The following is a 13,835-nucleotide window of genomic DNA, read 5'->3' on the forward strand; positions in this document are numbered from 1 at the left end:
AGCATTGTAGGTCAGTTCTGCCTATCTGACAAGAGGAAAACTAAATCAATTTTAAAAAAAAACAACAACAGCATACAGCATAGGATAAACAGGATATTCAACAGTACAAGCAGCTCATTCAGCAGACACTTATAAATTGGGTGAATTTTAGTGTCATGTTTAACTTCAGGTCTTCAATTCAGCAACACTGCAGAGAAGCCACACTTCACAGCAGGTGGAAGAGTAGTTTGATCTTCTAAATGTCTGCAATATCAGCTACAGAGAATAATCACACATCACAGTTCACAGCAACTGATAAATTAAATTCCCAACCATCTAGGTCTACTGTAATTTACAGAAAACATACTTCAGACATCAATACAACACACAATCCTGATAACTCCCCTATGCCAGCGATTCTCATTCCAGGTGTCATGGCACCTTTGGGACCTTGATTTCATTTCAAGGGTGCCACAAAATGTTAGCCCAATCAGATTTACAAACATGATTCCTAAGATAAACCCAGAGATTTCAAATAGGAATCCATAGTGTTAAAAGCACTGACCTATTGTGGTCTTTGAGTTCTTTGCAACAGAAGAATTGTTCTGTTGTCTTTCTGTAGTCAAAAATTGAGTGGAAATTAAAAGCTCACATTTTCCTAGGGGTGTCTTGAGACCAACATGGTTACCAAGTACACCCCTGAAACATGAAAGATGCTGAATTTTAGCCAATTTTGAATTTTAAAACTTCACTGCAGAACAACAAGGAACTTTTTTTTTTTTTTTTTTGGTGGGGGGGGTTACCTCCCCCCCTGCCTGCCATCTGACACCTTCAGGGAAGGACTTCTACCTGATCAACACATCAAAGAGCTACTCAACACAGCTCACAGATACACTCTCAGGGACCCTGAGGAACAACCTTCCATCTTCAGCTCCCTCTGTGCAAAAATGAAGTTTATTTCCTACCTATGGGGACTTTTTGCTATCTGGTACCGCCTACACTTTTCCCAGAGCCTGACAAAGGGACTTTGATCCCAAAAGCTTGCAGAAAAGGACAATTTTCTTGCCATTTGCCAGTTGGTCTAATAACAGGTATCATTTTGGAACTAAGAGTTCTAGTATTTTGTATGTCTTTGAGTCTAAAAAGGTTGAAAATCACTACCCTATGTAATCTATGCATCAGCAAATACAACTGTTCACACCAAGAATGGTTTCAATGCTTAGAACCAGCTCTATGTTGCATCAGAAGGCTACCTTTGACACCTATAAGGTAATAAGACCTAACAGCCAGGAGTGTTACTGCATGACCACGCTTCCAACTCCAATTCTTACTCTACGCACTGAACTTGACCCAGTACAGGTAAAATACCAAAATTCATGTTTGAATAGAATGCACTTTGAACCCAACTAACCCTGTAACACAATCAAACACTGTACCATAGCACAGATGCATGCTCCATTTCTTACACAGCTAACTTTGCAAAATGCTTACCACCAATAGACTTGAAATTAGATTTACCAGTTGTGTACTGGTTCCTAGGAATTTGAGAGAGAAATACGTGCTGATCTTGTAATCTCCCTACTTAGTCTGTCCCGTTTCATGTGACCCAGCAGGTTAGTGACAAGTAAACTCCTTGCCAAAGCACAGAATTTTTGCATTTTGCTGCAATAAAGGATCGCAAACCCCTAAGGCTAGCAGGTGTGCCGTTCCAACATGAATGCCAGGGCCCCAAGGAAGAGTGATAGCATCATAAAAGTCTCATATAAGCAATTTTACTGCAAAGTCTTCTACTGATTCTATGCAGTTAAACACGATGGGAAGAACTCACATCCGGGATGTGACAGACCCAGATTCAAGCAAAGGACATTTAAACACAACTCTCTCCCATCTAAATAAGTGGATAGAAGAGAAACAGTACTGTTCACCTCATACTCTGGCATCATTTCAAGAACAGGACTGAATTCTCCCTTGTTCTATGAAACAAAAGGCTTGGATGCCTCACCCCAGGCAGAGGTTGAGGGCTGTGAACCCCAAGAAAAGCAACACATCTAGCAAATCAATTTTATGATAAATCTTAAGTTTGATTTTCCACTACAGACAGCAGCTGGCTCCTCCATTTCTTTGGCCATCCATCTCTCCAGCTTACCAAAGTTGTCCACATCCCCACAAAGAAACAACTGCTGTATTTACACAAGAAAAACTTATTAGCATAGAAACACTAACTTGTTTCAGGCCATGGTTACTGCGGCCACAAACTAGCAAATATTTAACCTTAGAACAGTAAGGTTCTTTACAGCACACAATTTCTGAGAGGGATTTAAATTATCAAAAAAAAATGGGGTACTGCCTCTGTTGCTGCTACCTGTCCACCAGAGGCTATTTTTCTTCTGGATACACCCTCAATCTCCTATGCCTCAAATCAGAATAGGTATCAATTTAAGATCATTATGCTTAGCCATACAAAAAATAATTATTATTTTGGGTAAAGCACCAATTATGTAATTCCCAAGTGTCCCACAGATATTACATAATGTGAAATAGGATGTGGTAGCTTCGTAAACATGGGTTCTAGGATACAAGTGATTAGTTCATAACACATCTGCTTCAGCAACATTAGGTCTTCCTCCTTCTGGCAGCAACGTATTTTCTGCCACGCACACTTTTTCCAGTCCTTGGGCAGGTCCACCAAGTAGAAATTTGTTTTCTGTGTGATGGCACTCCCAACATAAAATCAGAGAAACAAGATACTGTCTTCAGATGGATCACTTGTGCCTTCTCAAACGTTTTAGTTACAATCACTTTAACAGTGCTAACATTCTTAACTGAACTGAATTTAACTGAATACCAAAGCATGGTCACCAAGCCATCTACCACAGCAAAGAATACAAATAAAGCAGAATTTTTAAAAAGAAAGACATTTGCTGGAGACTTGGGTTCTATCAAGGACTACAAATGATGTTATTATCTGCCAGAAATCATACTTCAAACTTAGTTTTTCACTTGTACCTCAAAGCACTTTGAGAAATTGGGCATTATTCTTATCAAGACAAAGAGATTGTAGACAAACTGGCCTAAAGCCAGATCAAGGCTCACTCAGGCCTAGAAACCGGGTCTAATGATAGTCATCCCTGAGCTCTTCTTTCTGATGATCTAACTTACAGATACTACTTACCCGCCTACATTCTTGGATATCTTTGAACCAAAGATGTTATTTTCAGACTATAGGACGAAAAACTCCTCTGGCACAAGACACAAATTACTGAAAATCCCACCAAAATGAAAACAGTTGTCTGTAGCCCACTTGCCTGACTGCAGGGACTCTGCCAGTCTCAAGCCTATGGAAGTTCAAGTTTTGTGTGTATCGTACAAAATCTTTGGCTAGTTTGGTTGGCGGATCATACAGGCATGGCTTTTAATTTTTAAATGCAAGTTATCCTTAGAACTTCACATGTTAACATGCAAGCTGCAGATCCAATTCAACACTTACAGAAGAAAAACAAATGCCCAAGAGAAAGGAAAGCTTAACTGACCATAACTAGAGAAATCCTAGAGTTGGTTTTTTTCCCAAGACAGCATCATGCAGTTCCCTGATTTTCTAATTTCTAAGTACAAATATTATGAATGCCTAACACATTGTGCTTCCTCTCCAATTCTGAGCTCCAGATGGCTTAGTAATCCTTTTTAAACAAAGAGCTGCAGAGTCTTCTCAATTCCTAAAAGCCAGGCAAAATAACCATTTAACAACAATGCAACAAGATCCATTAATCTGAAGAGACGACAGACATGTCTTGAAATAAATTTATGAAAATAGTAGAAAGAAAGGAAGTTCATAAGCTTGTAACTTAGGAATGGTCAGATCTCTGGTGGGCAGACCTTTTCAGTGAGTTAAGTTGGCTTATTTGATCCACTTTATAAAAATCTTTAATCAAATTATGGAAGCAATGTTAAATGTAAATTCAGGAACTTCAGAGACCAACTCATCCATATATGAAAGTGCTGAACTTAAGTTTATTCAAGACCTACTCCAGCCTTTGGGGATGAGAATGGAGGCCTCCAAGAAGAGTGTATTATAAGGTCTGAAAGGTGGATAGCAGTTAAGATCTTTCCTTTCACTGTTATAACTGAATAATGGAAGAATAGCTAAAAATCAGTGATACTGGCACCATCACTCCTTTTCTGAACACCCCAACCATCAAAAGGATTAGCATCTCCATTTTTGTGGCATTAAAAAAACATTTTACACAAAATTCTGAAATCTGCATCAAAAAGGTGTTTTGTATTGTCAATTCAGTATATTTTTTTGCCTAGCAAGACAGTATGTGGTGCAGTGGAAGCACACCACATGTACCTAACCACTTTTAAAAGCTATTATTTGGTTGACTGACATTTTACAATGTGTTTGCTTCATTTATTATGCCTGAAACCAAACAGACCATTTCCCAAATAAGAGGGTACACTATATCTGGAAGGGAAAGGAATAAGGCAGCAAATATTTCTAATTTGTGGAATCTGAATATTATGCCTAACATACCCCCATTTTCAAACCAGTCAATATTTTTTTACATTTCACTAGTAAGTCCCAAATAGGCAAGTTACTGAGAACAAGAAAAACAAAACTTAAAATTCTCTCTCTGTGGTAGGTATCATTTAAAATATGGTTGAAAGAATTCAATTTAAAATTAGCTGTTCCCCAAAAGAGGGAGCTGTTATGCAGACTTCGCCCATATTTTAGAACAAGCTATGATCTTAGGGCCCCTTGACACGTAGTCCTTTGTATAAACAAATAAGATTTGTAGCTCCCCTCCCTATACTCCCATGTGAAAACACAGAATACTTTCTGAGCCCTTATTAGAAACATCTGCAGAGCCATTATGAATTTCTGAGTTGTAAGATCCTTGTTAAGAACACGTTCTAAAAATAAGATTCTCCACAAAGCCAAATTAGTTTAAGATTAATAATACCATTTTTGAAATTTTTAAACTCATTTATCATCATTTGGGACATACTTGTTGAAGCATGCTATCCACCTAGGCTAAAAAAATAAATAAATAAAAAAAATACTGTATTGCATTATCTTCTGGCAACAACATGAACTGCAGCAGTCCACATGCCAGGTGCTTACTGTTCTTTTAACATTTAAAGAGCAGTATTTTTTTTACTTTCTCTCACAATTAAGAAAATACCAAGAGAACATTTGGTTTGCTCGTCTGCTTTAAAACGTACTCATTTAAGTGTTTAGAGTTTTCAATACAATTCTCCTGCCTTCTGGTAGCCTTCAACAACGCAATTTTGCAAGCTGAACACAGCTCAGCACTTAACCGACTAGCATGATGTCTTCTGACCTCGGTCCTTTTCCTGCCTGGGGCAGGGGGTCAGACATGATGATCCTTCGGGGTCCCCTTTGACTCTATGTGTAATCTATGAATCTTCTCCATCCACTCACAAGGAGAAAGACCACTTTTCCAGATATTAGGGAATGAAGGCAGGTACAGGTGCTTCACCTTCATACAGCAGAGTCCTTGCCATTCCTCTTTCAACAGAGAATTACCTTAAGCAGCGGGGTGGGGGGAGAGTGCTTATCTGACCTCACAAACAGGAATTTGTCAGACAAGGGGGTGGGGGAGGAAAAACAGAAGAAAGATATTTAAATCTGTCTGTAAAGACAGTATCACTGCCCTTGCTTTTTCAATTAATGTTTAGTTTCAACTAAGTTGGCTTCTTTGCTTGGCAACTTGAGTCACAATGCTTAGAGTTTTCTTAAAATACACCCTATTCCCATAAACAGCACTTAAGATTACTATAACTGAAAGATGAAAGTTGTCTTATTTTTCATCCTTTTAACTTTATCCACCATCAGTTTCATTGGGTCTCCCTATACAGTCAGTTTCAACTTGTTTTTGTAAGCCGTTCACAGAGCAACAAGAAAAAAACAATTTTAAATAGTAATAAACACCTAATGCATCGCAAAACCACGTGCAGGACTAAAAACCTGCTGTAGATCTGAAAAGAAAACATTAACTCATTCTTTCTTTAAACTAACCGCACTGAGTTGTTTAAACAACCATCTGAAACATGTTCTGTAGTTATACATTTATCATAATGACAAAATTTCCCCAAGTACTCAAAAATTAATTGCTTTGCACCTATATACGGCCTTTTATCAAAGGATCAAGGTTCACAACAAGTCTGAAAGGGCACTTCAGGCAATTCTAGTTGCATCAAAAATTATTTCAAAGATCCAATAAACTTAAGTTTAAAAGAATAATGAGAACAAGTTTATATTTAAATAACACATCGTACAGTGCTACTGTCTAAAGCAGCAGAAAGCAAAACTGACCACGCTCTCTTGGGCAGCCAGAGGTGGAATGAGAATCAACACAAAGTCTTTCACCAATTTTTCAGAAACGCTAGACACAGAGTTAAAGAAACATGTAACTTTAAAACGTTTTTAAACATGCCTGTGAGGCAGGTGAACATCAGGACCAGATTGAGCATCAGTAGCCTGGAGATGAAGGGACTTGCCAGAAGTCATACAGCAGTCAGTGACACACCTGAAAATAGCAAACAGCTAAACAATATTGACCGCCAATGCCCTCCTCTAGCTAGTTCATCAGAAGGGATTTTTACAGAGCCACCAGCTTTAAGTCACTGTATAAAAGCTTTATGACTCACATAGACTGTACTCTTAACAACAGAAGTCCTGGACTACACTAATAAATAATGGAGCTGGGATTATTCCCCATGCAGTTGACAGAAATGCCAGGCAAACAGACAGAAATCCCAGCTATGCACCCCGATCTGATTGTTCATTCAGAAATAAAGACAGAGGAATACTATCTTATAACAAAACCTTTGCGGTATGTCCACAGAGAGCTTTAGAAAGCAGTACATTCTTCCAGATGCATTACACCTCCATAGCCCTCAAGCAGTTTTGTGCCATTTACTTTGCAAAGTCCCCTCAAGACTGGCAAATTTGATCCCTGCAAACTTTCTGCCCCTGGCAAGGGGGCTGGACTCGACACTCTCTCGAGGTCCCTTCCAGCCCCTCATATCTATGAAATGCATTAAATCTATAGCCAAAACCACCAGATCCTCACCAGCGGTTCTGACCTATTAATGGAAACCGAATGTTATTCTAGAGCAAATCAGACAAATCAGTTATTCATTTTTTGTTCTTTTTGAACTGGAGACTAACGGGTCAAACAAGCGCTGCTCTCCGTAGGTGGGATGCATTCAGACTACGATCCACCGTAAAACTAGCTTATTTTGAATGCCCTTTGAACTTAATAAAAGAGATAACGGGGGCAGGGAGAGAAGAGGGCAGAAGAAATCAGAAAGTTTTAGTGCAGAAAGAGTGACTAAATGTGACCTAGGATCCATCTTCTCACCTTACCCACTGCTGAGCGCTGGCAAACCCTGAGCCACGGTGGGGTGGGGGGGGGGGGGTGGAAGGCCGTGACACCGAGCTGGGCCACCCTGCACCCACAGGGACGCAGCAGCCAGGCGGGCCCACGACAGCTGGGCGCAACACGGGGATGGCAGGGACAGCGGGCCCAAAACAAAGCCCCCCCACCCCCACGGCGCTGGCAGGAGGTGGCAACCCGCGGGCCCCGCTCCTCGCCCGGGCGAAGCGCCCCCCCCACCCCCGGGGGGTGCGGAGGCACGTGCGGCCGGGGACACTCACTTCCTTTGGGCCTTGTCCTTCTTGGCCTTGGTCCGCTTCTTCCGAGCCTGCAGCGCCAGCACTGCGGGGAGAGACAGACGGGAGTGGGGGTGAGGCTGGGGGGGAGGGGGGGGAGAGGGGAGCCAGGGAGGGGAGGCGGTGTGGGGGGGGGCGACGCTCACCTTTCCGCTCCATGGCGGCCAGAGCCGGTAGCCGCGGCCCCTCGCGCCGGCGCTCTGCGCCCTCCCCCTGCGCCTGCGCGGGGCCGGGCCGCGCCGGCCTGAGCATGCGCTCTCGGGGCACCTTGGCGCGGCGCTCCGCGCGCCACCACGCGGGCTCGGGCTCGTCGCTGCCGCTCGAGCTGGGGCTGCTGGGGGACGCCCCGCCCCCGGGCTCGGCTGAGCACGTGCGGCCACGCCCCCTCACGGGGGGAGGGCGGGGCGACAGCGGAACCGCTCCCGCCTCCCTGGGCTCCATGAAGTGCGGCGCATGCGCGATCGGAGCCGGGGGTGGGAGCCGCGCTCAGGTGGCGGGGACTGCGCAGGCGCTACGCAACACGCGCGCGGGAGCCGGGCGCCCTTGTGACGTCAGGGAGGCAGGGGCCCACATGATCGCGGGGGTGGATGTGGGGGCGGGCTGTAGCGCGGGAACGGACGGGGGCTGTACCTAGGCTCAAATTTAACTTTCTTTTTCCATATATATACACACACGTATACATCTATAAATGCACACATATATTATATATATATACACGTACACACATAAATACATACATACACACATACATAAGAATGCCAAAAATCTGAGAGTTGGCAACACTGAGCCAGTCTCAGCTGGATCCCGCCTGGCTGCCTCTGCTCCCCACACCTGGCTCTTGGGGGTCCCTTTGGGATGAGTCTAGGGGGACCTTGGCCTCAGGAGCCAGGGAGGTGCTCAGAGAGGGTGGAGGGCAGGGCAGGACGGCAGCTTGGGGCAGTGGTTCTGCACCCATGGTGCTGCTTTGGCCCACATGACAACCTGTTAAATCATTTTTGTAATGGAGGTACAGGAAGTGAGTTGTGTGGCTGCAGCACACACAACTCTCCTGTCTATGAATCTAAGAACATGTTGAAAGCTGCAAGTGTGGCCCATGAAGACAAATAGGTTGAGAACAGTGTTGCCAGGCCTCAGGGGAAAGAAAAAACAAGCCCAACCCATTTGAAGTCCAAAACAACCCCCCAGCCCAAGTGGGGCTACAGGGAATTTTGGCGTGGCTGTAGCCCCCAAGTCCCTCCATAGTGCGGCCCCTGCTGGCAGGGCACGCAGCAGGGTGTGGAGCTGCTCCGCAGCCAGGTTGGGATCTCGTGGTGATAGTGGTTCGGAGCTGGCACACTCCTGCGTGCGCCAGGCAGGAGTGTGCCGCTGCCTCCGGACCGCCCTGTCGGCTGCAAGGAGCTGCGGCAGAGCCACTACCTGCATGTCCCTGCCCAGAGTATGCAAGCTGCAGATTGCGCCTCTTCCCTGGCTCCAGGAAACATACAAGCTCCACGTTGTCACCACCACAAGATCACCGCAAAGGGAATTATGATTTTTGTTCTGACAGTATCGCCTTAATTTAAAGTAAAAGTGTGCTCAGAGGTCAATAGACCAAGTGTCTCTGCACCACAATTGATGGGTAGCATTAATGTAGCTAGCTTGAGTACTAATAGCAGTGAAGAAAGGTAGCAAAACTCTAAGAAGAGACTCGTCTCCCAAGTACTGACCCCTGGTTCCTGGCCAGGTTGGCCCAACCTGAAGCCTGTCTTGTCACACTTTCACTGATATTTGTTATCCAAGCCAGCTAGATTAAAACTAGTAAATGCTGACTTGAATCACAAACTTACCTGCTTACGGCAGCATAGTGCGATAGAATTATAAAATTTCTGGATTGCAAATTATGCAACTGAATGTCATGTCAATTGTTATAATTTATGATTTAGCCTATGGCCTAGTCAAGAGTACTCAGTGTTTTACCTCCTAAAGAAATAGAAATCCTTTCCTCAGTTTTGTGAATAAATGATAGTTTGAGGTGATTTATCACTTTGTTCCTTGAACAGATCAAGGCACCTACTGGTACAGCTATTAGAGTCTCAGGGGGCTGAATGGTCAAGCAGTGTTGATGGTTGTAATGGGGAAAAGTTCACTTTGGCTCTAGGTATTAATCAGCCACTGAGCTGTTTAGCAGTTCCAATTTTTAGTGATGAATACATTTTCTGGATTTAGTAATGGTTATTATATACTCCTCTGAGATCCTGTATGAGCATCTTTGGCTATGCTGTGATATAGGTGGAGTATGGTTATAAGCTTTTGCAACCTGTTGTTCCCTGTTAGGCCAGGTCTCTCTTGGTTGGCTATCTGGTACCATGTAAACCAGTACAGCCTGTTTCATGGTAGGGTTGTCAGTGACTAAACTGGTACTCCCCCCTACCTGGGCTAGCCTGGTGAGGACAGTGTGTGGATACCCAGCAGGACTAAAAACTTGACCTGTCAGAGGGTGGATAAACTCCCTGTGAGCCAATGGCCAACCATACCTGGAGAGGAGATGGGCACCACCAGATCACTTTGCCCAAAGAATCACCAATAATGCACAAGACCTAAGGTGCCCCAATGGTCGCAGTGGCCTCAGGACTGACTTGACTTGAATTTTGTGTTAAACATGCTGTCTTCTCCACCTTCACTCTGTTGCAAAAAAATCTCACCCTGTTGGTATAACCATGCCATCAGCAAAGCTCCAGTTAACTTGACACAAGCCAGCAGAGGGAGCCCAAAACATTGGTTTGGAAAAGTCTGTGCAAAAGCAGTGTATATTTAAATTTTAATTTCTAGCCAATCGAGTTTAAAAAGGTACCCAGGCCCAAACACCATTTAATAGAACATTATAAACCAGATGTGGTGACACGAATGCTGCAAGCAGCATGGGCAGCTTCTCTGTGTAGCACACAACAGATTGGGAGCGGGGGACAAGCAGCACAGCAGCAGATAAAGCAGGGAGCAGAAAGTGGAGCAGGAGGTCAGGCCCGGAGCACAGAGCAGGAAGCAGCAGATCTGGGCAGAGAAAGGGGATCCAAGTGGCCGTCGGGATGGGTGCAGTACTGATTTGCGGCAGGCCTGCCAAAAAGGATGGCCCCCACTCTTATCAACGTTTCAAGGACATGCACATTTAGAACCTAAGAGATGTCAGTTTGTAGTCGGAAGACGTGCGCAAAATACTTTTATCAGTTTAAAACTGTAGCTCCACTGATGTGACTTGCAGACCCTTGGAAGCTGAAATCTTTTAGTTCCTTACAATAATGCATCTTCTGGCTCATGAAATAAATTCATGTTTTGGTCCCTTTACTCTCCATAACAGGCAGTACATCTGTTTGTTTTCCAGTGTGAGCTATTTAAAGTTAGAAACCGTAGTACTGTGATTTTATTTCATTCATGCACTGTTAAGGTCTCGGATTTATGCCCTGTTTACACAACTAGCTTCATTTGTGTTAGTTGGGCCTCAGTCAAAAAAAAGGGCCCTGTTCATTCACAGTGTACCAAAACATTATTAAAAAGTCCCTGGCACAGATAGTTTACAATTTAAGTAGACTAAAATGAGATTGAAGAGTGAGATCAGATTGTTGTGATCTCTGTTTACACCTGGGACACTCTACCTGCAGTGGGATCTCCTTTTCCAAATGTGTAACAAGTGACTGGCATGGCTGGCTCTAGACAAGGTGTGTGCTCACACACCATTTGATTTCATTTGCTGAAAGTAACCATGGCAGCTATCCCCATTTCATACTTCTTTTAGCCTGTCCGAACACACGGTTGTATTCATGCAATTAGTCAGACATTAATTTTTTTTACTCATAAGTATATCTGCATGTAACTGGTTTGACTGGCTCTCCTTCCTCCTAGCTCCCTGTGCAATGTAACACACCTGAATGCATTGTTCCATGAACTACTGCTATTATTGTGTGCACGTCCTCTGAACATGATAGGGTGCCTGTACTACCTTTTCACTGCTTGCTGTCATTTTTTACACCAGTGTAAAGTGGCTGTAAAAATCACCAAGGTAACATAAGAGTATCTTACATTCACTTGCTTATATCACATGATTACATGCATATGAATCAGGACCTGCATCCCCTATTTAGGTGTTATGGGATTGCTTCCCAGATTTCTACCTGACTTAGGCTGTATTTGGTTCTTTCCCAAACCTGAAGCAGAGCATTTCTGTGCCTGAAAGCCTGCCTTTGTCTCCGATAAAAAAATATTACCAAACAAATCTTGCTTCTTGAAGACTGCCCCAGCATTCACTGACACAAACACAGTTAAGCAGCCTGGTAGCACATATACAGTTCCTAGCGATAGTGTGAAAAACATTTCTGCACGCACAAACCACAACCATGTTTGTTTTAACTGGGCCAGATTCAAATGGCATAAACTGCTTAGAAGCAATTGCAGACACAGGCCTTTGGACTCTGTGAGTTCTCCTCCCATGACTTTTAAAAGGGTTAGGTGGAGTCTTTTGCCATATGGTACATACTTTGTCACTCCACAGTATCCTGTGCCAGGTGATTTGTGTATTAGTTAAACACAGGAAACGTGTTCACATTCTTGGGTGTGGAGCTAAGGCACTGCACAGCAGTGACTATGTGGGAAAAGAGATTAGGAAAAAAATTACTCCTGCTAGCATGAAGGTCAATATTCTAGCACAAGCCGTTGCTGCCTAAGAGAACAGGTGGCAAAGACCTCACATAAGCAAAATTGAGGGAGAAGAGCAAGCTTAAAAGGAAGTGCCTGGACTCCCAATGCTTGAGAAGTACCTGCCTTGCAAATTTTACATGCATATTTAAAAATGTTATAGGCATATTGGCCTTTGTTTGATTTGTCTAATGGGGCTTTAAAGGTAGGACCTCAATACACAAATTATGGGTGGAAAGGGAAGATTCACACCTATTGTTTACACATTGTTTAACAAGCTAAAAGAACCTCTCCCTAATTTACAGTGAGGAGGATTTTGCTATACAAAGGGCTAGGAGCATCAGTTTCACCTTAAATTGGGGATGCAGAACAGCCCCCAAAGTCTGAAAATTAGAGCCATTATTGTAATTTTTAGATTACTCTATTTTGATCTAAGCTGCCAAATGAAAGGGAGCTGGCTTGAAGACACTGTACAGAAACAATGTAAAGAAGCCTGCAGAATTACTTAACACTTTTGAAAGGAAAAAGTGAAGGCTCCATCCACAGGCGATGATGACTCCACAACTCAGCTTGTCCCACTGAAAGCAAGCACACAAAGATTGTTCTTTAAAATCCTTTACCATTTTAAATGACATGGATGCAGTACTATGTCTTTCCTCCAGAAACTCCTTGGAAACAGTAAAAAGAATTTAATTTTAAAAAGGTCAGGAGGATTTACTTGTGTACTTGACATTACGGATCCTTAACTATGATATTTCTATTAGCCTACATATCGCCATTAAAATTTAACAACCCAGAAGTGGAGAAGATCTGAATAGTCTCCATGTTATTGCTCCACATGGTAGGGGGAGAGGATGGGGAGGGCAGACTGTATGCAGCAGCAGAGGCTGAAGCTGTTCAAAGAGTAAAATTCATCTCTCAGTAGAGGACTTATAAAGAACCCTGCAGTCCTTAAATCCAAGTTGTTACCTCTCAATAGGGTTTAAATGGTAAGAATGGTATATCTTGTGCTGGCTCTCTGCCAAACAAGGGAATTCCACCCACAACTCAGCCCAGGTGTTGAGGTCAGGGAAGAATCTCTTGGATGAGTGCATTAAGGTCTCTGGTACAAATGGCATTGCCATACCTCATGGAGACTGTTTCTGCCCCCAGTGTTGTCCTAGCATGCACCAGACTGTACTGAGTATGAAGTTGATACTCAAAAAATAAGAATTAAAGCATTTTTTCAAATGCTACTGTACTTTTTTTTTTTTTTAACTGTTCTTGGCTCCTAACATTGAGACTGATAAATGTTTCTCCCTTCTTTGCTGTCTCAGTTAATTCCTACTAAGAAAAAGAAAAGAAAATGATGTAATTTGCTGACAGTGGGTTATAGCTGATCTGAAAGGGATTGAGAAAAAAATCTCAATATACTGATATCATTTTGTTTTACTGCAGTCACCAGTAATCCTAGGAAAATGCAGAGTATTAGTGACAAAACACTTTCTTCTGGAAC

The 13,835-nt window shown here is 43.2% G+C and overlaps 1 protein-coding gene across 2 annotated transcripts in view; it reads right to left on the minus strand.

The window, feature by feature from the left end:
- SRPK1 (SRSF protein kinase 1) overlaps window positions 1–7,981 on the minus strand; it is a 48,964-nt gene extending 40,983 nt beyond the window's left edge. The window contains exons 1-3 of one of the 2 annotated variants that reach the window (XM_090025099.1): window positions 7,825–7,981; window positions 7,664–7,724; window positions 6,438–6,530 (exon numbers count right to left, since the gene is read on the minus strand). In XM_090025099.1, the coding sequence (XP_089881225.1) occupies window positions 6,438–6,530; window positions 7,664–7,724; window positions 7,825–7,930 (260 nt within the window). In that variant the 5' untranslated portion in view covers window positions 7,931–7,981. The remainder of the gene's footprint in view (window positions 1–6,437; window positions 6,531–7,663; window positions 7,725–7,824) is intronic. The other variant, XM_090025100.1, reaches the window with a different exon arrangement.
- Between the last annotated feature and the right edge of the window lie 5,854 nt (window positions 7,982–13,835).

This window comes from Crocodylus siamensis, chromosome 13 (assembly GCF_052110815.1).
Source record: "Crocodylus siamensis isolate JL-2025a chromosome 13, ASM5211081v1, whole genome shotgun sequence".
NCBI classification, from domain to species: Eukaryota; Metazoa; Chordata; order Crocodylia; family Crocodylidae; genus Crocodylus; species Crocodylus siamensis.